This window comes from Nipponia nippon, unplaced genomic scaffold (assembly GCF_047370975.1).
Source record: "Nipponia nippon isolate SJK-2023a ecotype South Korea unplaced genomic scaffold, ASM4737097v1 scaffold_7, whole genome shotgun sequence".
NCBI lineage: Eukaryota > Metazoa > Chordata > Aves > Pelecaniformes > Threskiornithidae > Nipponia > Nipponia nippon.
Genome location: NW_028262391.1, coordinates 12,532,079 through 12,552,215, shown reverse-complemented (window position 1 = coordinate 12,552,215; position 20,137 = coordinate 12,532,079). Strand labels below are relative to the sequence as shown.

The window sequence follows — 20,137 nt, the reverse complement described above, 5'->3', positions numbered from 1 at the left end:
ACAACTCAAAATGCTGCACAAGCTGTAAGTAGCGTCCATTTGCATCGCTGTTTGAGCCATGCTAACTGTCTTCCTGCTTCCATCTCTAGAAACACATGCTGAAGGAGGGCAAGGGCCGGATGCTGCAGGCCATCAGCCCAAAGCAGAGTCCCAGCAGTAGCCCCACACACGACCGCTCCCCGTCTCCTTCCTTCCGCTGGCCCTTTTCAACCAAGACTCCTCCTTCCTCGCCGGCCAACCGCTCCAGGAACGAGTCTACAGTCACCTATGACATCAGTGAGGATGAAGAGGATTAAGCTACCGGCTGGGATTTGCTGCGAGCCGCTAATCGCCGAATCCTAAGTGCAGACCCACTGGGGAACTCTAAATGAGCCAGAGAGCCATAGGAACAGGGCTGACGGTGAGCACAGGGCCTTGGAGGCACCCGTTGCTCTTAGCAAGGGCTGCTGCCTGGAAGCACATTCAAACTTCCTCTCCCTTCTCTTCCCCAAATCCCCTTTTTATTGTTTACGTTCTAGTGGTTTCCAGGGGGAAGATGGTTTTTATATTTTAAGAAAATACTCTTTTGAAGCGCAAAGAATAGCACTCAAGCGTGGCTTTTGTTTTGGTTTCTTTTCCCTTGTTAAACCTCCAGGCAAGAGGGAGAGTGGGAAGACCCATCTGTCTCTTCTTTCCTTCAGCTCCTCTGTCTTACTCCCCCTACCCCCAGGCAGTATCTGTGCCACTGCCAAACGAAAGACCCCTCGATTCCTCAACCAGCGTGACCTCGAGAGCACGCAAGAAGCGGTGGTGTAAAGAGGCTTCTAGGAAATAGAGACATCTCTGCTGCGCTGGAGCCGATAGGAATCTATCCAGCAGACCCTGTAGTGCTCGCATGCCTCTTAGCTGAGCTTCCCAGCATGTCGCAGTGAGGACGTGCTGGGTAGGGGTCTACCAGCTTAGCACGCAGGAGTTACACCCTGGAAGAACTCACAGTGCCGTAGAGTCAGACACCCCGTAAGCACGCAGCATTCGCGGCTCCAAATTGTACAGGGGCTGCAGGGTAAAGGCCTTTCCAGCTAATCTTAACAAGACTGCTATATCTTGAGTTAAAATTCAGCCCTCAGTTGCTGTTGGAGAGAAGAGAATGAATCTTTGCTTCAGGGCACTTGCTGTCTGTGCGTTTCCTTGGGTGTGTGAGAGCCCAGGTAGGAAATGAATGTGTGTACTCCTTTGAGAAGTTCCTTGTCCAAGTCTCTGGTGTGTAATAAGTTTTACTGTCTGTCCAAATGGCCCCTCAACACTGTGCTCTGTGCGTGTTTGTCTGTGTTTCAGTTGCTGTGCTCCAAGGGCTGGAGCAGTCCTTTACACTGGTGCCGTGAAGTCGCTGCTATAAGGACAAAACATGAATTCGTACAACCAGTTTGCTGTCCGTGTTGGTGTGTGCAGCTGGACAGATGAAGGGCACGTTTTAGCCCAGTGAAGGGTCCCGGTCCTGTGTGACAGTTACCTGGCTTGCGCAATAAATGCACAAATCAGTGCCTGCTTACTCCGCTCCTTGAGGCAGGCCAGAAAGAGCATCAGAGAGCACTGCAGCTTTTTAAGATTTTAAACATGTAATCTGCTCATTTGAAACCATGGTCCAAGTCGTGCCTGCTGTCCTGTCTGTAATAAACAATGAGCTTTGTGGCCTGCAGCTCCCCGCGGGCCGTTGCCCTCCCCATGCTGCGTGCCTGTGCACAGAGCAGGTCAGTGCACTCTGTCCCGGCAGCCAGCGCTGGAGGGACTGCGCTGTCTGCTGCGTAGCTGTGAAGCCCCCACTTGCTTTTCTGTTCGGGTTTGCCTGTAATATCTGTTGTCTCTGGGTGGAGCTGCTGGGCTGAGTTGCCTGTATCCTCCTGCGACGCTGGGAGCAGAGGACAGCTCGGAGCCCCGTCAGCAATACTGCAGGGAGGTCTTCGGAGCAGGATACGGAGCTCAGGGAGCAGCAGGTGCAAGGAGGCGAATCGTCAAGTGCTGCCACAGGCTCTGCATGCTGCAATGCTTCCAGTGGATGCAGTGGCCCTGTGGTAGGAGCAGGCTGCTGCTGCTTTCCAGCTTTTATCTTGCCAATCCTTTGTCACGCCGCCCAAAGGGCTTGACAGAGACTCTGTGCTTCTGTTGAGGCCAGAGCCGGTATGGGAAAGGGTATTTTGGGGATTCCTCATCTGCCACATGGACCTCTCTCGGCAGGGATGTGCACAGCTCTGGGAGCGTGGCTGGCTGCTATGGATTTTAGGCTGTAAGGAGCAAATAATGTTCACTTGGTAGTTGTTAATCCCCTGGTTTATGAGTGGTTGAGCACTTACTTTATATCACCCACATTCTCTCTTCCCTCATCTTCCCCACCTTCCCTTCCTCACCCTTCCCTCAGTATGGGTGTTGCATTGCTTTCCCGAGCCAGATCACAAAGGCCAGGCTGCTTTAGAGCCTTACTATTGTTTTAAACACAAGTTATGCAACAGTGTTCTGTAAGTTTGGATAACAGTGGTGTTTTGGATGGTGGCTTGTTCTGCAGAGACCTTAACCTTGGTCTCTCTGCAAAATCTGGGGTGCTTGGTAAGAAGCCAGCCATGGTTTTACATGTAGCTTGAAATAACAGAGCTGTTTGTTGTAACCAATAATCCCTGCTTCCTCCTTGCACTTAAATTAAATTGGACACTCGAATCCCAGACTAGTCTTTTTTTTTTTTCCTCCGTTTTTTTGTTTCCTCCTGGATTGCTGGACCAGCCTCATCTCCAGCACTGCCCTGTCCTATCAGGAATAGGACAGAACTTGATCTTTGGGCAAAACATGTGAGCCAAGTTCTCTAGGAACGTCTTGTTACCCACAGATATACCCAGTGCTGCTGCTTCAGGGCTGTCCTGCACACCCCTAACCCATCCCACACTCTTCAAAAGAAGCATCTGGAAGAGATGTGCTTGAATTAAGCATGAAGGAAGAGGTAGAGTGGAAAAGTAAAACTTTACTAGCATGCATTGAAGAAAATGTGGAGTCTGATGCTGCTAAATCCAGAGGCGTTGACTCCTGCGAGACAGCCCTGCCTCAGTTCCTCTGTAGATCTGGGGTGTGAGGCTGCTGGCACCAGCAGCCAGCCCCTGGGAGAGGATTTTCTGATGGCAAAGAACAGCAGCAGCAGGGCAAAGCTGAAAGGCGCCAAGGATGCTGGTAAAAGCAAGACGTGAAGAGCATGGCACTTTAACAGCATATTGCTTAGAGCTGTAGGAGTTCTTTAATCTCTTGAGAATTATGGCACACACCTGCACTGACATGTTTTTGTGCATTTTATAGAGGGTTGGGACTTTATTGTGCATTCCGGCTCTTGTAACCAGAGGCAGGTGCTGGAGCAGCGAATATGCTTGGCAGTAGCGGTGACTTTGGTGGGACTGACCCCGTGTCAGAAGACTCGCTTTTTCCCCAGAATGAATCAATTAAATAAATAAAAGTTGGGAGCTTAGGCTTTCTGACTCTGCTTCCCCAACGTGTCGCACTGGCCAGAGGTATTACGGTGAGAGGGCGCAGGTCAGGGGAAGCTTTGGTGGTGCCCGGCAGCAGGCTCTGGTCTTAGCACTGACGATCTGGCATCTGCTGCCCATCTCCAGCCACGCTGCATCACCCAGTCCTGCCGTCGCCTCCTGCCCCGCAGCAGCGGCTGCTTCGAGCTGGCTCTTCCCGGTCAGCGTTTGCTGTGCTGGTTTCTCTGTATGGGCCTGTGTGCACACCGTGTGTCTTACTGGCTTGTTCTGGAGTTGAGTTTTTGGCTTTTATGTTTAGCCAAATAAATGCAGTCATTTTACTCAGTGTGTGCTAGATCCCTTCTGCCATCCTAGCCTAGCCAGCTCCCGTCGTGGTCTCCTCACCTGCCATCTTAGCAGTGGTTTGAGTGAGAAGATGCTTCAGTGGGGGTCAAAAGATTATCCAGTGGTTTCTGCAAGTCATCATCACTCCTGATGTCCGTCCCCACCTCTGTTGTAGGTGTAGAGCAGATACTCCTACTGGAGCAGATCCCGGGCAAGGCTGGTTAAGGCAGCATTAACTAATTGCCTGTGTTATGAAGGTGCTTCAAGCCTCCTTCCTTTGCTCCAGGCTGGCAGGTGTGGATGCTCACGCTGTGCTCTCAGGAGCAGCCACTGCTGTGGAGGACATGCCCCAGCGATGGGCCAGACCCATCCAGAGGTCTTGGGAGAAAATGCAGCTGCCCTGGCACTGCCTTGGCCATCAGACCCCTGCCAGCAGCACCCAGAGGTCAGTGTCACGGCTGAGTGTTGGGCACTGCGTGACAGCCCCAGGCCATGGCTGTGCTGGTCTGGGCTCCATTTTCCTGCCCCTGCATGAAGTCATCTGCCACCCAGCCTGAGCAGGAGACGATCTGAGCCCAGTCACCAATGCAAGACTCAGGTACAAATTTACCTTTATTCAGTGCCAGACAAGAGCCCCCCAGGCCGGAGGTGGCTTCACAGACCCCTTTGGCTTGTGGCCGTCAGGTTTCAGACCCTTTCACCCCATGCTGAGATGCCCTTTCCCCCTCTGCTGCCAGCAGCTCCCTAGGGCCAGAGGAGGAGGAGATGGTTGTACAGGGCAGACCAGCCTCTCACCCCACTCTGCTCCTTGGCACCCCAGTTGCTCCGTCCTGCTCATGCCTTGACATTGGTACTTGGAGGTGTAAAGCTGACGGGCTGGTAGCCTGGCTTGTCATCCTGCTTGCGGTAATATATCCGCGTCACCACTGCCAAGATGAAGGTTTGCGGGATCAACAGCTGCATGTTCATCTCTGGAAGAGGAGAAGGGTCATTTGAAGCTACCTTCATCCACTGTGCCCATTCTCCACGCACCGCTGTGCGATGGAGGGGCTCGGCCGGGAGCACGCAACGCCGTTCCCCCATCTCCCAACTTACGTTGCGACCTGGCCTTGGAGGAGAAGGGCGGCGAGCAGGCGATGCTGCCATTGTTGGCCAGGATGCTGAAGATGGCGGGCTGCAGTGCTGTCAGGAGGAGGAGGACCTGCAACCAGCAACACACGAGGTGGCGGGGGCCATGTTGCTGCCAGGCTCCTGCCCTTCCCCTTCCCTGCTTTCCTGGCTCTCGCCCGCCAGCAGCTCCTGCCCCGCCATCACCCCCTGCCTCATCCCATTCATGCCAGAGGAACCCCTCACCGAGGGGGGAGCTGGGCAGGATGGGGCCTCACCTGGAAGCAGGAGAACTTGGCCTTGATGTTCTGCTCAGTGAGGTGCAGCCGGGCCTGCCGGAAGAGGATGCCCAGGGCCCACAGCCCAAAGAGGGTGGAGGCACCGACCACGGTGTTGATCCAGAGGGCCACGCTCTGTGCTGAGATCTGGCAGGGGACACACAGAAAACACCTGGGCTGACAAAGCTGCTCAGCAAAGCAAGGGCTGCTGGAGGCTCCCTGTCCAGGACGTCACCCTGCCCGTCCCCGTGCCCTGGCACTCACGTCAGCGGGGTTGTAGTTCCCGTCGGTGGCCAGGACCAGCCCCAGGAAGACAGCGACCACCCTGCAGAAGGCGTACTGGAAAGTCCCCAGCATCAGCAGTTGAAGCTTTCTCCTGGCACAGCGAGAGAGACCGGTAGCACCCTGAGGTCCCCGAGCCCCTGCCCAGGGACTTCTCTTCAACTCCAGCAGAAGCAGGGGGTGAAAGCCCTCCCCAGGGGCAGGGGATTACCCCGGCTCTCCCTCACCTGCTCATGGTGATGCGGGGCAGGCAGGGGCAGCAGCAGCAGCAGGGCCCCGTGCTGACCACCATGGGCACATCCTTCAGGGTGCTGAGCACTGCCTCCTTCCCCCCGAAGCCCTCCACCATGACCAGCATCAGGAGGTAGAAGCAGATAGCGAAATACCTGGGGAAGAGGAGGAGGAAGGCAGGTCAGGCCCTGTGGGCTCCCTGGTGCCCCTGCCCTGAGGCAGGCGATACTCACATTGTGGTAGCCATCTCCACCACCATCATGGAGCGTGGGATCCACAGCCCGAAGCAGCTGACCACAGACACAACCTGGGGGAGACGTGAGCTTGGCACGCTGCCGCTCCCCCTCCTGTGGGCTGGCACCCCTTGGGCGGCCCTGGCCCCCTGGGGTGATGCCCCCTGCTACCCCCACACCCCTGCTCACTGTAGGGGCTGAGCTGCTCCAGCGGAGGGTCTTCATCTTGATGGGGCAGCGGATCTTGCGGGTGAGGTAGAAAGCCTCTTCCACGAAGATCGCGACCGACAGCAGCGTCATGATGGTGGCGAGGCCCATGATGGCGAGTTGGGCTATGTCCAGCTCTGCCGGGGAGGGGTGAGAAGCCGGCTCCATCCCGTCCTGTCCCCCCTGGGGCCACCATGGCAGGGAGCTGCCACCCAACCCGCCACTCCACAGGTTTGGGAAGCCCCTTGCCACGTCCTCAGCACATCTGGCCGTGCCAGAGCTGGTGCTTCTGCTGCATCGCTCCCATGTCACCTGCCCCGGTGCCGCCCCTCCCTGGGCCGCCCCCATCCCTACAGGCAGGGCTATGGGGTGGGAGGCTGAGACCCGGGCAGCACCTTGCTGCCTTCCCCTTCCTCGGGACTGCTCCCTGCCTGCACCGGCCACAGCCACCATGCCTCCTTCATCCCTGTCCTTCTCCCACCAGTGGCAAGAGGAGGGTCCCCCCACCCGGTCCCCCCACTTACGCTGCAGCAGCTGCCGGGAGGTGGGCGGCAGGGAGAAGCAGGCTGCCGGCACGCTGAAGTTCCTGATCAGCATCTCCACCAACGGGCGGGGGAACCTGCGGAGAAGAAGGAGAGTGCTGCACAGGGCCAGCAGGGACATGGGGGCACCCAGCCCCGCAGGGTCCCTGGGGTCCCCGGGGTCCCCTGACCAGCTTGCCTCACCCCCAAACACTTCCCTTCCTTTACAGACAGAATAACCCAAAATCCTGCTGCAAAAAGTTGGATTTGCCCAGCTGCAAAGCGGCTCGGGGGTCCCCAGCACCCACCTGGGGTCCTCTGCCAGCTCTATGGTGGGGTCCATCCTGCTCTGCTCCTCCCCGGCTCCGTCCCAGCGGCTGTGGGGCTGCTCAGCACTGCCTGCCTCAGCTCCCCTCGCCGGCCCACGGGGTCAGAGTCCCCAGGGCAGGGACCGTGGGGAGGCCGCCGCGCCTTGTTCCAGTTTAACCAGCAGCCTCCAGCGCTCCCCTCCCTCTGCTGCCGCTGCAGGCGCCCATTGGCGTGCCCCCACGCCACTCCGGCTCCGCCAAGCGCCTCGGCCGTCCGGTTATCGACCTGGGATGATGCCGGGGGAGGTGGTTATCACCACAGCTTGGAGAGCAGGGCACCTGCGCTGGGGTGACGCTGCCTACGCACCCCTTCGGGCAGCCCGGAGATGGGCTTGTGGTGCCAGGGGTGCCCGTGGTGCCATGCAGGGTCCGGGACGTGTCCTTGTGTCCCCTCGGCAGCAGCGGCCAGGTGGGAGGTGATGCTGCGGGGCCGTGGGAAGCCTGTGAAGACCCTGCCTGGCTCTGCGGGCCCTGTGAGGAGCTTGCAGTGACTCAGCTCCCAGCAGCCTGGGGCTGAGCCCTGCTGAGAGCAGCCCCCACGACACTAGAGGGCAGGGCTGGCCCAACGCTCAGCACCCCGGCTCAGCGCCCCGGCCGCTTCGGACAGAAGCAGAGCCCAGGCCTGGGGAGGGGGGACGGTGGGCTGCAGGGGGCACGCCGACCGGGGAGCTGGGACCTTAGGCGTGGGGAGCACCGTATCCTTGTCCGAGATGGATCCCAGGATTCTCATGGGTCCCAGGGGTGCCCACGGTTCCTGGTGTCCTCCCAGCACCCCAAGGAAAATGAGCGCTGGTTTGTACTGGGTTCTCAGGGACCTTCGAACCCCGACCCTCTGCCCCTCTGGCAGCAGGCTCCTGCTGAAGCCAGAGTGGCACCGCCACCTCAGATGGGTCCCCTGCACCCTGCCGTGGGAACAGGGTGCCGCAGTTGTCATGGGAATGGGATACAGGGTGGGGGGGAATGGTGCAGTTGCCGTGGGAATGGAACAGGGGGGATTTGTTTCACTGGGGCTGCCATGGGAGCGGGATGCCGTCCATCCTGCCAGGCCAGGGCCCTGCGGCTGCCCAGACCACCACGGAGTTTCTCATCCCCCTTCGTTTCAGCACCCTCTTCTACCTGAGCTCGCTCATCTCCTTCCTGTAAGTTGCCCCATAGCCACGGGCCAAGCCCCATCCCAGGGACGTGGGGCAGCAGAGCTGCTGTTTCACGCCAATGTCCTCGAGGCGTTAGAGCCGTGCATCAGCTCAAACGGCCTGGATCTGCGTCCTCTTCCCCACCACCCTCCAGCTCCAGCAGCCCCTGGGGCTGAGCACCCCAAGGCTCTCTGCCCGCTCTCCATCCCTCCCACAGCAGCCCCAGGGCCTGACCCCGGCCCCGTCCTCCCCGTACCCCCACTTGCAGGTGCGGCTGGCTGGCTCTGCACGTCGCGCTGCTGGTCCCCAGCTCCACCACCGTCATCTTCCTCCTGGCTCTCGCCAGCTTGGTCCTGCTCAGCGTAGTCAACCTGGGGCTCCTCCAGCTAGGTGGGGTGACAGGGGAGCTGGGGGTGCTCCATGCTGGGGTGGCCGCAGGGGCTGGCCCTGGGGCTGGTGGGGGGACGCGGTCTCCCCACGTGTCTCCTGCAGCAGTGGCCCGGGAGGACAGGCTGCAGCAGGGGCTCTGCAGCACAGCGAGACGGCGCTGCCCACACGGGTGCCACCATCGCAGCTGCCCGCACATCGTCCGCTGCCCCCACTGCAACCGCTCCGTGGAGGTGAGGGACACCGAGCGCCCCAGGAGCCTGGGGGCCCTGCACGTGTCCGAGGTGTGCACACCCAGCCCTGCCCACCGCACCCCTCAGCCCCATTAACCAAGCCCTGTACCCCTGTCCCTACACATCCTGCCCTATGTACTGTGCCCCCACACCTAACCTGGCACACTGCACCACGTAAACCCTACCTGTAGCTTGCATGCTCAGCCCTACACACTGTACCACATATATACCCAACCCTATACATTACACCTTGCACACCCAACCCTACTCCCTGCAGCCCCTACACACCACACCCTACACCTAGCCCTATACATTGTACCCGGCACACACAGCTCTCCATGTTGCACCCTATACCCTGTCCATACATCCTGCATGCTGCCCACCACTGGGTGGGCCCACCAACTGGGCACTCAGACACCCTTTGCACGCCCCTTGCACACACAGACACACTCACCCCCACCTTGCACAAGCACACTCCCCATGCACACGTGGCCCCTGCATGCAGCACCGTGCAGAAGGCGGCCACAGCCCTGGGTGCTCCCAGCCCCACAGAGTGCACGGGACCTACGGGGGCCCCCCCCAGCTCAGCACCCCTGTGCCGCACCAGTTTCACCAGCATTGCCTATGGCTGAAGAAACATGCCAGCTCCTACAACGTCTGCTGCATCTGCCACTTCGTGAGGGTCACCGCAGGCTATGTCATGGCAGTCCTGCTGTCTTGCCTCATCTACCTGGTGCTCATCCCCCTGTGGTCCATCAGCACGGCGATGATCTGCACGTATCCTCGGTCCAGGGAGGCAGAGTCCTGCCCCAGCACGCAGGCACACGTGCTGCACTGCTCAGGCTGTTGCGTGCAGGAGCCTATTCCCCTGCCTGCACATAGCCCCAGGGCCAGCACCATCCATGGGTGCCCACTGCACGGGGGTGCACAGTGGTCCCCTTGCCCAGCACACCTGTGTCTGTTTGTCCCTGACTCACTGCTCCAGCATCATCATGACGCTCCTCGCCACTGTCTACCTGAGCCTGATTGAGCCCTGGGTCCCCTGCGTCCGCCAAGCACAGCACACCCCGAGATACCAGGTATGGCTGCAGGGCCTGGAGCATCCCGCCAGCCCGGGAGGGGGATGCAGGACACGGCTGGACCCCAAGCCCAGAGCAGGGGGGCAGCCCCACATATCGATGCTCTGCAGGAGTTCGTCCCACCATGCATGCACATATGTGCATGGGCAGCTCCATCGCTGCACACACTCCCCTCTCCATCCCCTCCTGGTGCCAGATGCACCGGTGACACCCGGCAGCACGGACCCACCTCCATCTGCACCGAGCCCCCAGCCCCACCACTGTGCCCAAGCCCCCGCCGTCCCACCCTGCGTGGGGCCAGGACACGGCCATCGCACCATCCTGCTGTGGACTGCATGCTGTAGGATTGGGTGGTACCACCCCAGAGCTGACGCCCCGGGGACACAGAAGGCTCTTGCTGCTGCAGCCCATGGCCCTGAGCCCTCTGTGCACCAGCAGGACGGGACGTGCCTGCGACTTGCTTGCTCCGACCTGCCCCGGGAGCTGGTGGAGATGGGTGTGGAGGGGAAATGCAGCGGGATGGAGTAGCCCTGGGTCCCCCCAGCTTCTCCCCTTATTCCAGCCCCTGTCCATGCTTGGGATGGGTGGTCCTGGAGCCACAGGGTCCATGGCCACCCTTCTACCCCAGTCACCCTTCTCCACACAGGCTGCTACCATGACCAAAAGCTGGCAGGACGGGCAGGAGGCAATGGCAGGTGAGCATCCCCTGGCATGGGCAGGATGGGGGGGCCACACAAGGCTCCGGGAAAGCCCCACCAGCTCGACCTCAGCCCTAGACCCCCGGGATGCTCCAGGGCAGAGCAGCACCGGGCACGGGGAGCCCCTTTCCTGCCAAAAATCCGTTCAGCAGAGAAGGAAAATGGATCACGGAGACAGAAGCCATGCACCCACCGGCCCAGGGCAGGGGTGGTTTGAAGGCTCTTGGCCCGCTCAGCATCAGGGTGGCTGTTTTGCCCCGAGGAGCTGGCAGAGGGGCCAGCAGCAGTGCTGGCAGATCTCCCCATTTGCTCGGTTAGCTTTTTTATTTTGAACAAAACTGTTTGACCATTGAAATCCAGCCCAAAAAAAAAAAGCCAAGCAGACCCTCTCAGCATGCCTGCATTGCCCATGCTGCTGCTTTGTCAGTGTTCCCAAATACTTGGAAAAGCACTCAAAATACAAATATTTGCATGGGTTTTTAGACAGTTTTCCACCCGTCTCTAATTCCCTGCGGTTATGGCCGGAGGGGCCGACCCCAGCAGGCACAGCAGGCTCCCAGCCAACCACCACCAGCTTCCCCATGGCCATGACACAGCAGAGAAGGAAAAATCCATGTTCAAAGCCATGGTAGGAGGCCAAAATGTGTTCCTCTCCATGCTCTCCTCTCCCACCCAGAGCCTGGGGCCACAGTGGACAGCGGGGACACCAAGGAGTGAGAACTTCACACCCAGCTCAGGCTGTGGTCCAGCCGGACAAGTGGACAATAAAGATCTTCACCCTGAACTTTTGGTGATCCATGGTCACTGCTGTCCCAGGACACAGAGGGATGGACCCTGCTCAGCAGGACGGAGCAGCCAGGATGCTCCCGCTCCCAAGGTACATCCCTCGCTCTGCCCAGTCCCTGTCCCAGGCAGGACCAGCACCCAAGAGCAACAGGACCCCGTGGTGCGGGGAGATGCCTGGCACTCACCTCTGGGGGAAACCACGCTCCACGGGCACCTCATTGTAGGGATGTCCATGCTCTGCATGAGCACAGATGACCCTGGTACCCCCCACCCCAGGGTTTTAGGGGAGAGGCGGCATCCCCACCCCACCAGTGTCCCAGCAGCACCCCACTAAACCGCTGGAAGCAGGACAGTGGGCGCAACTCAAGAGAAACAAATAAAAAGTGGAGGTCAACCAGATTTGTGAAAGGGACAGGAAAGCTTTTCCCAGGGCACTGGCCCCGTCTGGAGCCCCCCGGCCCCCGCAAGCATTGCCCCAGTGAGGAAACCACTGCTGAGAGTTTGGTGGAAGTGGATGAGGGGGCCGGATCCTGCTGGCGGCCACACAAGGCTGCTGCCGCCACCCACCTTCACATGCCCCGCCACAACCCACAACCACCCAACGTGATGGCCTCGGCTGGACCCCTGCAAATCTGGCAGTGTCACGCTCACCGCCGGGCTGCAGAAGGGTCCCAGGCCCCTCGAGCATCCCCCTGCAATGCTCAGCGTGGGGCCGTGGCAATGCCCCCAGCCCTGGCCCCAGTGCGGCAGGGATGGGGCTGGCTCCCCTTGGCCCCAGGTCTGGAGCCGCCCCGCTGATAGGGATGGCAGGGAGCCCTGCCCGCAGCTGGCCTGCAGATAAGGCCCGTGTGCTCCCCATCGATTGCCCCGGGGAGGCAGCTGGTGGGGCGGGAGCCGCCATCCCTGGGAGATACGGCCAGGAGGGAGCAGCAAGCAAGGAGGGCAGGGAGGCTGCTGCAGGGGTCTGAGAAACTGGGCCCCTGTGGGTCCCCTTCTCTGGGCAGGGGAAGGCTCCCTGGCTCCCCCGAGAGCACAGCTGGGGTGGCACAAGGTGTGGACCCCCTGGCAGAGCAATAGCCCCCCTCAAATCCTCCCCTTCCCAGTGGGGAGCAGTCCCTCTGTTACTGGAAAACACCTCCCGGTGCCCTGCAGACCCACAGGGCTGCATCACAGGCTCACTGCGAGGCAGGGTCAAGGACCCCACTGTGCCTCAGTTTCCCTGTCTTTAAAATGGGGCAAGACACTGTGGCACGAGGGCAGAGAGGGCTCAGTCTCGCATTGCTCTGATGCCTGCGGAGAGATCCATGCCAGGTGCTACTTATAGACCGAGCTGGCATTTCAGATGGGGACACGCTGCCCTCGGAGCCAGCTGGCTGGCTGCCTCCAACTTCTGCCTCAAGGTCACCAGGAGAGACACTGGCCTCAGAGGGGCTCAGCAGGGTAGGAGTCCTGCTGGCCTCAGCCTCCCCTCCTGGGCAGGGAAAATCCCCCTTCTCCCAGCACAAGGGGGTAAGGATCATTCCCACCAGACACACCAGGCAAGCCCGCTCTGCAGCCCTGAGTCCCCTGCCCAGCCGTGGGCAATGGGACACACCAGTGGGGAGGCCGTGGGGCAGCGATGGGGGGGCAGGACGGGGGGGGGGGTGTAGCACGCTGCGGGTGTCACCCCCAGGGAGGGCTGTGTCACCCATCCCCCCAGGTGGGAGTGCAAGGGAGAGCAGGGGATTTTCGCTCCCCAGAGCAGCACGCCACTTCACGGAAAAGCCAGCCCCAGATGTCATCATCCCCTCCCTCGCCCTCTCGGGAGGCAGAAGTGGTGTCGCGGGTGTGTAGGCACAATCCCCCAGTGCCCTGCTCCCCGCCAGCCGCAGCTCTCAGAAACATTGCCCAGCCGCGGCCGTGGGGCCGGCTCCTGCGCACAGCCCTGGTGACACCCCGGGGACCCTCCTGCCCCCTCCCCGGGCAGCTCTGGGTGCCACCGCGGATGCTGCCACCCTGCTTGCAGTCCCTCAGCAGCTCAACTCTGCAATTCGTGTCAGCAAAATGCTTCTTCCCAAAACTGCTGAGACTGTTCGACCATATATATGTATTCCTGGAAAAGCCATACATAATGTATACACATGCATCTATATGTATATGACTTTATATACTATGTGGGATCTTATATAGTGTATATGAATTGCAGTGAGCAGGGATGGGTGTGCCCTCAAGAGTGGAACAGCTCGTCCTTATGGGCTTGCTTATCACCCGAGCCGTAGCCTCAATCACGCTTCCAAACCAGTGCTCCCCGAGGACTGGCCCCGCTGCTCCTGCCCAAGGGTTCCCCCGGCCCCAAAGGTGACAGAAGGGGATGCCTGGGGAGGCTGCTGCCCTTCGCAATGCCCAGCACCCCGTTACTGTCACTCCGAGGGTCTGTCTCCCAGCTGGAGTGAGAGGAGGAGGAGGATGGTGGGGCTTGTCCCTGGTGCGGGAGGAAGGGGAGCCCACTGTGAGCGGGAAGAAGCCCAGCAGAAGCTGGATGCAACCCTTCTCCCATCTGGACCGAGGCCATCAGAGCAGCTTTGATGGCTCCAGCCTTCTCCTCCCTTTTGAACAGAGCCTTGCAGATGGGGCACCCGATAACACCCCCGTCTTCTGCCCAGCCCTTCTGGCCTCCTTTCTGTTTGCTTTTCCTCCCAGCAACCCCACGTCCGATGGGGCCGCACTCGGCTGGAGCGGAAGCGACCAAGCCGCGGGGCTCAGCATGGCGGTGGCTTTGTCTCCTTCAAAGGGGACAAACAAACGGCCAGCAGTCCCCAACCCGGCTGGGGGGATCCTGCGGAAATACTGCAGTCAAGACCCTCGGCGCCGCTTTCTCCCTGCTCCGAGGGTCTGGATGCAAAGAACGTTTTGCTGCCGTAAGGCTACGTCTGCATTTTCAGCGGGCGTCCTGGTGAAACGCTGCCAGTTTTTTAGAGCCGCTGTCAACCTCTGAATGAAAAGGCACCTTGTTTGAAAAACAGAGGGGCTTTTTTCTGCCACAGCTGCCTAAAATATTGCACATCACTGCTGTTTTTTGCTTTTTGAGAACGACAAGGTAAAAACACCCTGTGTGGGCTGAGGGATTTTGCTTTCGTTGGCATTCTCATATTCATCCGTCTTGGGCAAGAAGCTTGCAGGTGAAAAAGCTGAGGCTTTTAAAAAACCCTGCCTCAGACGGACTAATATTTTCCCAGAGAGCCAGCAGAGACGCAGTGTGTTTGTGGAAGGGGGGTGCAGCTCCCCTGATGGCCCCGAGCCCTCCCGGCTCCGTGACACCCACCCACCGGCCTCGGCCACCCCACGGGCACACCGGCAACGGCCGTGGGTCGGGCACAGGGAGCAGTCCTGCTTGCTGGGGAAAAGCCTTGGGCCCTCGGTGGGTCTTCTTCAGCAGGTCAAGGCTGTCCTCGAGTGACGCTGCCTCCCATCGCAGGTGGGAGGTGGAAAACATCCTGAGTGCGGCTCAGTGGGAACCAAGAAAAACACCTCCCTTCCCCTCCTGTCGCCTCCACCAGTGCCGGATCCATGCCAGGGTGCCAGGCAAGCGCTCCCGCCCCGCTGCCTGCTCCCTCTTGCTTTGGCAGGCAAGCAGGCAGAGGGGCTGGAGGGGGTGGACGTGCCCGGAGAGGTGTGGGCACACACATGGGTGCCCGTGTCAGGTGTGCGTGTGGATAAGGGTGTACGTGTGGATAGGGGCGTACGTGTGGACGTATGTGTGTGTGTGCCCATACTTGAGACATAGATGTGTGGGTGCACGTGTTTTGTCCACCTGGCTGGCATCTGCGCCTGCGAGCACAGCACCCTACGGGGTGCAGGGAGCTGAGGCAGAGGGTGGCCCGGACCCAGCATCACCAGCTCTTGCTCGCTGACAGCAAAGCAACGTTCAGCCCCGGCCAAGCCTCTCTCCTGGGTCTCACTTCTTCCCCCAAGTCCCTGCTGAGAGATAAAGCGAAGGGACAAAGCATTTCACCCCCAGGCTCCAAAGGCGAGGAGGAGGAGGGGAGGGAGACCTGGGGCAGCACCAGTTCCTCCAGAGAGGTGCGCATCGCCACGCACCCCTTTGCCCCTTTTGCATCACGAGGTAATAAATAAAACCTGCAAATTCACATCTGGAGGAAGCCGTAAAAGCCGCTGGGACATGCACAGGCAAAGAAAGGTGCTTTCTCCAGAAAGAGGTAATCACACCCAACAAAACCCACAACTGCACCCAGCTGAGGAGGGAGCTGGGGCGGGTGCCTGCACGGGTGCCTGCACGGGCACGGGTGCCTGCACGGGCACAGCGGGCTCAGCAGCCCCCGGGGCAGTTCTCGTGGACAGCCTGAGCCAAGCAGAGCTAAAGGAGAGGCTGGTGCTGAAAACGGTCCCTGCTGACTGTTCCTGTGCGGGACAAGGATGATTAGAAGTCAGGAGGTAAGAACAAATACCAGCCCGCTCTTCACTGGAGAAGCAGGGAAGGGAGCAGGAGCGGTTGTCTCCACTGGCTTGACCGAAGAGGTTTGTTAGCTGCAGGAAAGACTTTGACTTTCAGGCCACATCGAGACGAAAATACAAACTGACATTTTTTTTTCCCCCTAGGGTAAAGTCAGCTTTTCCCACGGAGCAGGGGCCCGGCCCTGCTGTGCGTGCATCCCAAAGGACGCCTGCCAAAACAGGGCGGGGACGGGCAAGATTTTGCCTCTGCATAGCCCACCATGGACATTTGCCTTTGGCACCCAGGCCCTTGGAAGGGGACATGGGGGGACGGTGCCTGCCCGGGACGGGAGGCTGTTGCAGGGCAGATCAGCAGGGATGGGAATGTCAGCAATTTGGCCGAGGCACTGGGCTGCTTATCTTGTTTCCAAGAGCTGGGAGAGTGCCCTTCTCCAGGCACACAGCTCCTGGGAGATTTGCCTGTGAGGCACTGAGCTGCTTCACATGTGCCAGGAAAAAGACACCTCGGGCTCATGGCTCATGTTAAACTCAAGGGTGCCTGCTGCCTGCCTGTGCCCAGCGGCAGGGGCTGGCTGCAAACTGCAGCCCACAGGTTTCAGCTCAGCCCCTGGGACCCCGCAACAGCCCAAGGGAAAGGCCTGAGCCCCCCAGGGCCGTGCCAGGCACCTGAGTGCCAAAAGCATCCCGAGACCTCTGGCTGCCAGAGCCAGATCGAGCTCCCCTGGTTTGAGCACCATATCTCACCCTCTTCTCCGTAAATAAACCTACGAGTCCCACGGCATCGCCTGGGCCCCCGTGGCACGACGCTGGCACAAAGCTGGCATGCAGGCAGCCACGGGCAGGTGTTGCAGCCACAGGCAGGTGTCGCAGCCACTGCCAATGCGGATAAGGGGCAATTAGGAGGTAGGGAGAAAGCTCCCCTGCTCAGCCCAGCTGCACTAATCCCACCCCAATTAAAGCCCCCTTTGCTTTCAGATATTGCTGCGAGAGATTAATCCGTCCTAAAACAAGGCAGCAGGCAGACAAGACAAAGCCAAATCTCGGGTTGCAAAAGGCTCCGGCACCTGCCTGGGAGCGTTTAATTACCCTGACAATGGCTTCAAAAGCAGAAAAGGCCAGGAGAGCCCTGCAATCAAAACCCCACAGAGGAGGCACTGGCTTAGCCTGCTGCTGCTGGGCGCCTGGGGCCAGCGCCTGCAGGTTTCAACCATTTCCCAAGAGCAGAACCATCAGCCAGCCCTCTTGGGGACACATTTTCCCTGCAGAGCCTGCGGTGCTGCACAGGGTGCTGGCTGCTTCTTTATGCTGGGTTTTTTTTTTCCTTTGTCCTTTGGGCTGCTCTTTTGCCAATAAACGCACTTTATAAAAACACAAAGCAGTGGACAGGTCCAATCTCCTGAGTTAACACGTGCCCTTATCGCAGAGGTGGGTTCCCACCAAGCAGGCTCAGGCTGTCCTTTATCCGAAGGCAATAGTGTGTGCGTGCATTGCAGAGCAAATCAGAGGCAAAACTTTCCCGTGTTTTCCAGCCCCTTCCCAGGGTCGTTTGGGTGCACAGGAGTGAGCAGAGAGGGACTCTTGCAGGACTGATCCTGCTAGAGAGGTCCAGCAGGTACTGCAGGACCCCGGAGGGCAGGCACATGTCCAGCATACAAAGCAGACCCCTCTCACCATATCTTCATGCCCTTTCACGTCTCCAACCAGACATCGCGCAGAGTTCGGCTTTCTGAGGCTGTTGGGTAACAGTCGCTTCCCTTCTGGCCACATGGGCTTCCTGATTGAAACACCACAAATTGTGGATGGCATCCCTGGATTTTTAGAATTCAAACCACCAAGTCTGGAAGGGAAAAACACCAACAGCCCCCAACTGTGGCAACTGCTGAATCAAGAAAAGTGTTTGCAAAATTGCACAGAAAGCACTCTGCAAAAATGACTTGAAATGCTTGCCTGGAGGTGCACTGAAGGAGGAAAGAGGGGGCTGTGTGCTGCACCCCAGATACAGATCAGAGAGGGCCAGAACAAAGCGAGACCAAGGAACTTGTGAGAAAACCATGATCTGGAGGCAGAGACCCTCAGGGCTGTGTCCCAGCTCCCACGTGGGTCCTCTCCCCGCTGCCATCTTTTCCCTTTCCGCTTCCCACCGCTCAAACCCTCTGCCCCTCGTGCTGGCGCAATGCCGAGGCCAGGTCCACGGGTAGCCATCAAACACACGGGCTTTTTCGGCGGTGCAGAGCGAGACAGACCTTTGATGTGCCCTGCTGCGTCCCCCCGCTTTTCAAAGGCCCGTCCTTGGCTATTGTGCTCACATCCTGAGCTTGTTTGTACACTCGTCCGAGGCCCCCAGCCCCACAGCCCCCCTGCCGCAGCGACAGCCGCCCTGACCGCCAGATAAAAGCAGCCAGGCTCACCGGGCAGAGCTGCTATCAGAGCAACAACAAGCGGCACAGTCCTGCGGTGCAGCCGTCGAGATAGTGGGAGCTTTGCCGGGCTGACCCTGCGCCACTAAAGGCTCCAGGTCAACAACAGCTCCTGCTAGATCTCCCCCAGCCCTGGCTGCCTGGGCACTTCAGCTGTTGGCAGGAGCGGTATCAGCCCCGCGCACGCTAAGGATTTGTCCTCGTGCCACTGCTCTCCCCCTCGGCTGGACGCGGGGAGGGCCAGCATCTTGCCAAAAGATGTAACTGTCAGGCGGGAAGCAACGCTAAAGCCTTGCTTTTTACTAATCGCCTCATCTCCCTGCATCCTCTGAGCAGGGATAAAGCAGTGATAACCGCTCACCCTCCTCCCTGTAGGCAGGCTCGGGTCGTGCAAGGAGCACAGAGGGGTCCCCAGAACTTCAGGGGTTAAAATCCCAGTGAAACCCAGTCTTTGCAAGCAAGGAAGCCCCGTTAAAAGAGCCAGGCTGTTTTAACCCCACTGGGACAGTGTCCAAGCATGAGCCTCTCTGCTGGGCCTCCATGCCAGCCCCTGGCAAGCAGAGCAGAGGTAACGAGCACCACCATGGCCACTTCCCTCCTTGTGTGGTGGGAGAGATGGCGAGATGAGCCTCCTCACTGCAGGGAGGCAAAAAACCCCCCCAGAGGTCTCTGAGGAGGGGGTCTATGGGATACCCCAGGTCTGTACATTCATAGGAACAAGGGACCGCACCACCCTCAGCCCCACGCCTCTCCCCCCTGGTGCTCAGTGCTTTCTGGCTCCTCTCCAGTTGACAGGCGGGAGCACCGGGCCAGCTGCGGACAATGAGGAGAGCCCAGCCAGACCCAGGTGCTTCCCCGAGAAGGATGCAAAGACGGGTGTTATTCTGAAGGGAAGACAGAGCTGCAGCCAGCTCTCAGCATTACCTGCCGCATTTCCACTCTCTCAAGCGCCTTTTCCCGGCTGCGCATGGCCCACCCCTTGCCTCTTCCGCCCCTTTGCTATAGAAGAGGCAGCCGATCCTCTCCCAGATGCTGGTGCCTGCTGGGCTCCCCCTCCTTCCTCAGGCTGCACCGCAGCTCGTGCCAGGACTGTGGCCAAAGAACCAGAGCTCCCAAGCATGGCCGTGTGCACCTGGATTGCCGGGAGCAAGCAGGATGGGGTGACCTCTTCCAAGGCAGCACGGTGGCTTTTCCTGCGAGGGTCAGATCCAACTACCTCACCCCTCTTTCAGTCAGGGCAATTGAGAAATGCAGCAGCAAAGGCCAAAACCATAAAAGTCTTCTAGAGGATGGGGATGTTCATGGTGGTGTGAAATTCTTGGATATTGCACTGCTGGCTGGGGGGGACAGGAGCAGAGAGGGCAGGCTTTCCCGGGAGCTGTGCCTGCCAGCCCGACATGGAGTGGGATTGCAGCATGATTCCGAGGTTGCAAAAACCTGGATTTCCCAGCTCCCTTCTGGGACCTATAACAGCTGATTGCACCCCGGTGCAGCCCACAAGTTAAGCAGGGAGCACAGCCAATGCATCGCTCAAATCCGCTCCCAGGAAGGCGGGAGCTGGCACTGCCCCTTCTCCGAGTGGCTGTGGTGCAGTGGAAGGGGCTGACACGCGGGGCAGGAGAGCAAAGTCTGTCTTTTGACCCCAGGTGTCTGTTGTCTGCTGGCCCTGCACCCTGGCGTGCCTGGGGTGCCTCACGGCCTCTGTTTTGCAGAGTGCACAGCCCACAGGAGCCGTTTGACTACCTCCTACCCACAGGCCATCGCATCTCCCGCAACCCTCGGCCTCAGCCCAGCAGCTCGCACTTGGCTGCAGCACCTCCGACTTGGCACCGTGCTCCAGCACTTGGTTCTTGGCTTTTCCAACCCTTCCAGATTGAAGAGCCATGTTAGTCCCCGTATTCCTTGCC

General features: G+C 59.5%; 3 protein-coding genes across 12 annotated transcripts in view; 2 read left to right on the top strand and 1 right to left on the bottom strand.

The window, feature by feature from the left end:
* Positions 1 to 3,819, top strand: part of PCYT1A (phosphate cytidylyltransferase 1A, choline) — a 29,044-nt gene extending 25,225 nt beyond the window's left edge. For 3 of the 6 annotated variants that reach the window (XM_087738934.1, XM_087738940.1, XM_087738937.1), the window contains one exon: positions 90 to 3,817. In XM_087738934.1, coding sequence (XP_087595060.1) covers positions 90 to 296 — 207 coding nt within the window. In that variant the 3' untranslated portion in view covers positions 297 to 3,817. Of the gene's footprint in view, positions 1 to 89 lie in introns of all 6 variants that reach the window. The other 3 variants (XR_015700386.1, XM_087738936.1, XM_087738938.1) reach the window with 3 other exon arrangements.
* Positions 3,820 to 4,412: 593 nt separating this feature from the next.
* Positions 4,413 to 7,649, bottom strand: SLC51A (solute carrier family 51 member A). Of its 4 annotated transcripts, none has more exons than XM_087738932.1 (9): positions 7,353 to 7,649; positions 6,986 to 7,271; positions 6,139 to 6,775; positions 5,950 to 6,023; positions 5,713 to 5,871; positions 5,468 to 5,579; positions 5,204 to 5,350; positions 4,914 to 5,019; positions 4,413 to 4,789 (listed from the first exon to the last, which is right to left on the bottom strand). In XM_087738932.1, the coding sequence occupies exons 2-9, from the start codon at positions 7,018 to 7,020 to the stop codon at positions 4,653 to 4,655; spliced, it is 1,407 nt and encodes a 468-aa protein (XP_087595058.1). In that variant the 5' UTR covers positions 7,021 to 7,271; positions 7,353 to 7,649; the 3' UTR covers positions 4,413 to 4,652. The 4 variants fall into 4 exon arrangements, with proteins under 4 accessions (XP_087595058.1, XP_009466784.1, XP_087595059.1 ...); XM_009468509.2 differs by having other exon boundaries at positions 6,139 to 6,293; positions 6,681 to 6,775; positions 6,986 to 7,638; XM_087738933.1 differs by lacking the exons at positions 6,986 to 7,271; positions 7,353 to 7,649 and having other exon boundaries at positions 6,139 to 6,293; positions 6,681 to 6,968.
* A 106-nt stretch (positions 7,650 to 7,755) lies between these two features.
* On the top strand, positions 7,756 to 14,419 carry LOC148050826 (uncharacterized). 2 transcript variants are annotated; one of them, XM_087738942.1, is made up of 7 exons: positions 7,756 to 7,837; positions 8,671 to 8,849; positions 9,343 to 9,575; positions 9,784 to 9,877; positions 10,524 to 10,572; positions 11,252 to 11,452; positions 13,547 to 14,419. In XM_087738942.1, the coding sequence occupies exons 1-6, from the start codon at positions 7,756 to 7,758 to the stop codon at positions 11,290 to 11,292; spliced, it is 678 nt and encodes a 225-aa protein (XP_087595068.1). In that variant the 3' UTR covers positions 11,293 to 11,452; positions 13,547 to 14,419. The 2 variants fall into 2 exon arrangements, with proteins under 2 accessions (XP_087595068.1, XP_087595067.1); XM_087738941.1 differs by lacking the exons at positions 10,524 to 10,572; positions 11,252 to 11,452; positions 13,547 to 14,419 and having other exon boundaries at positions 9,784 to 10,405.
* Positions 14,420 to 20,137: the final 5,718 nt, after the last annotated feature.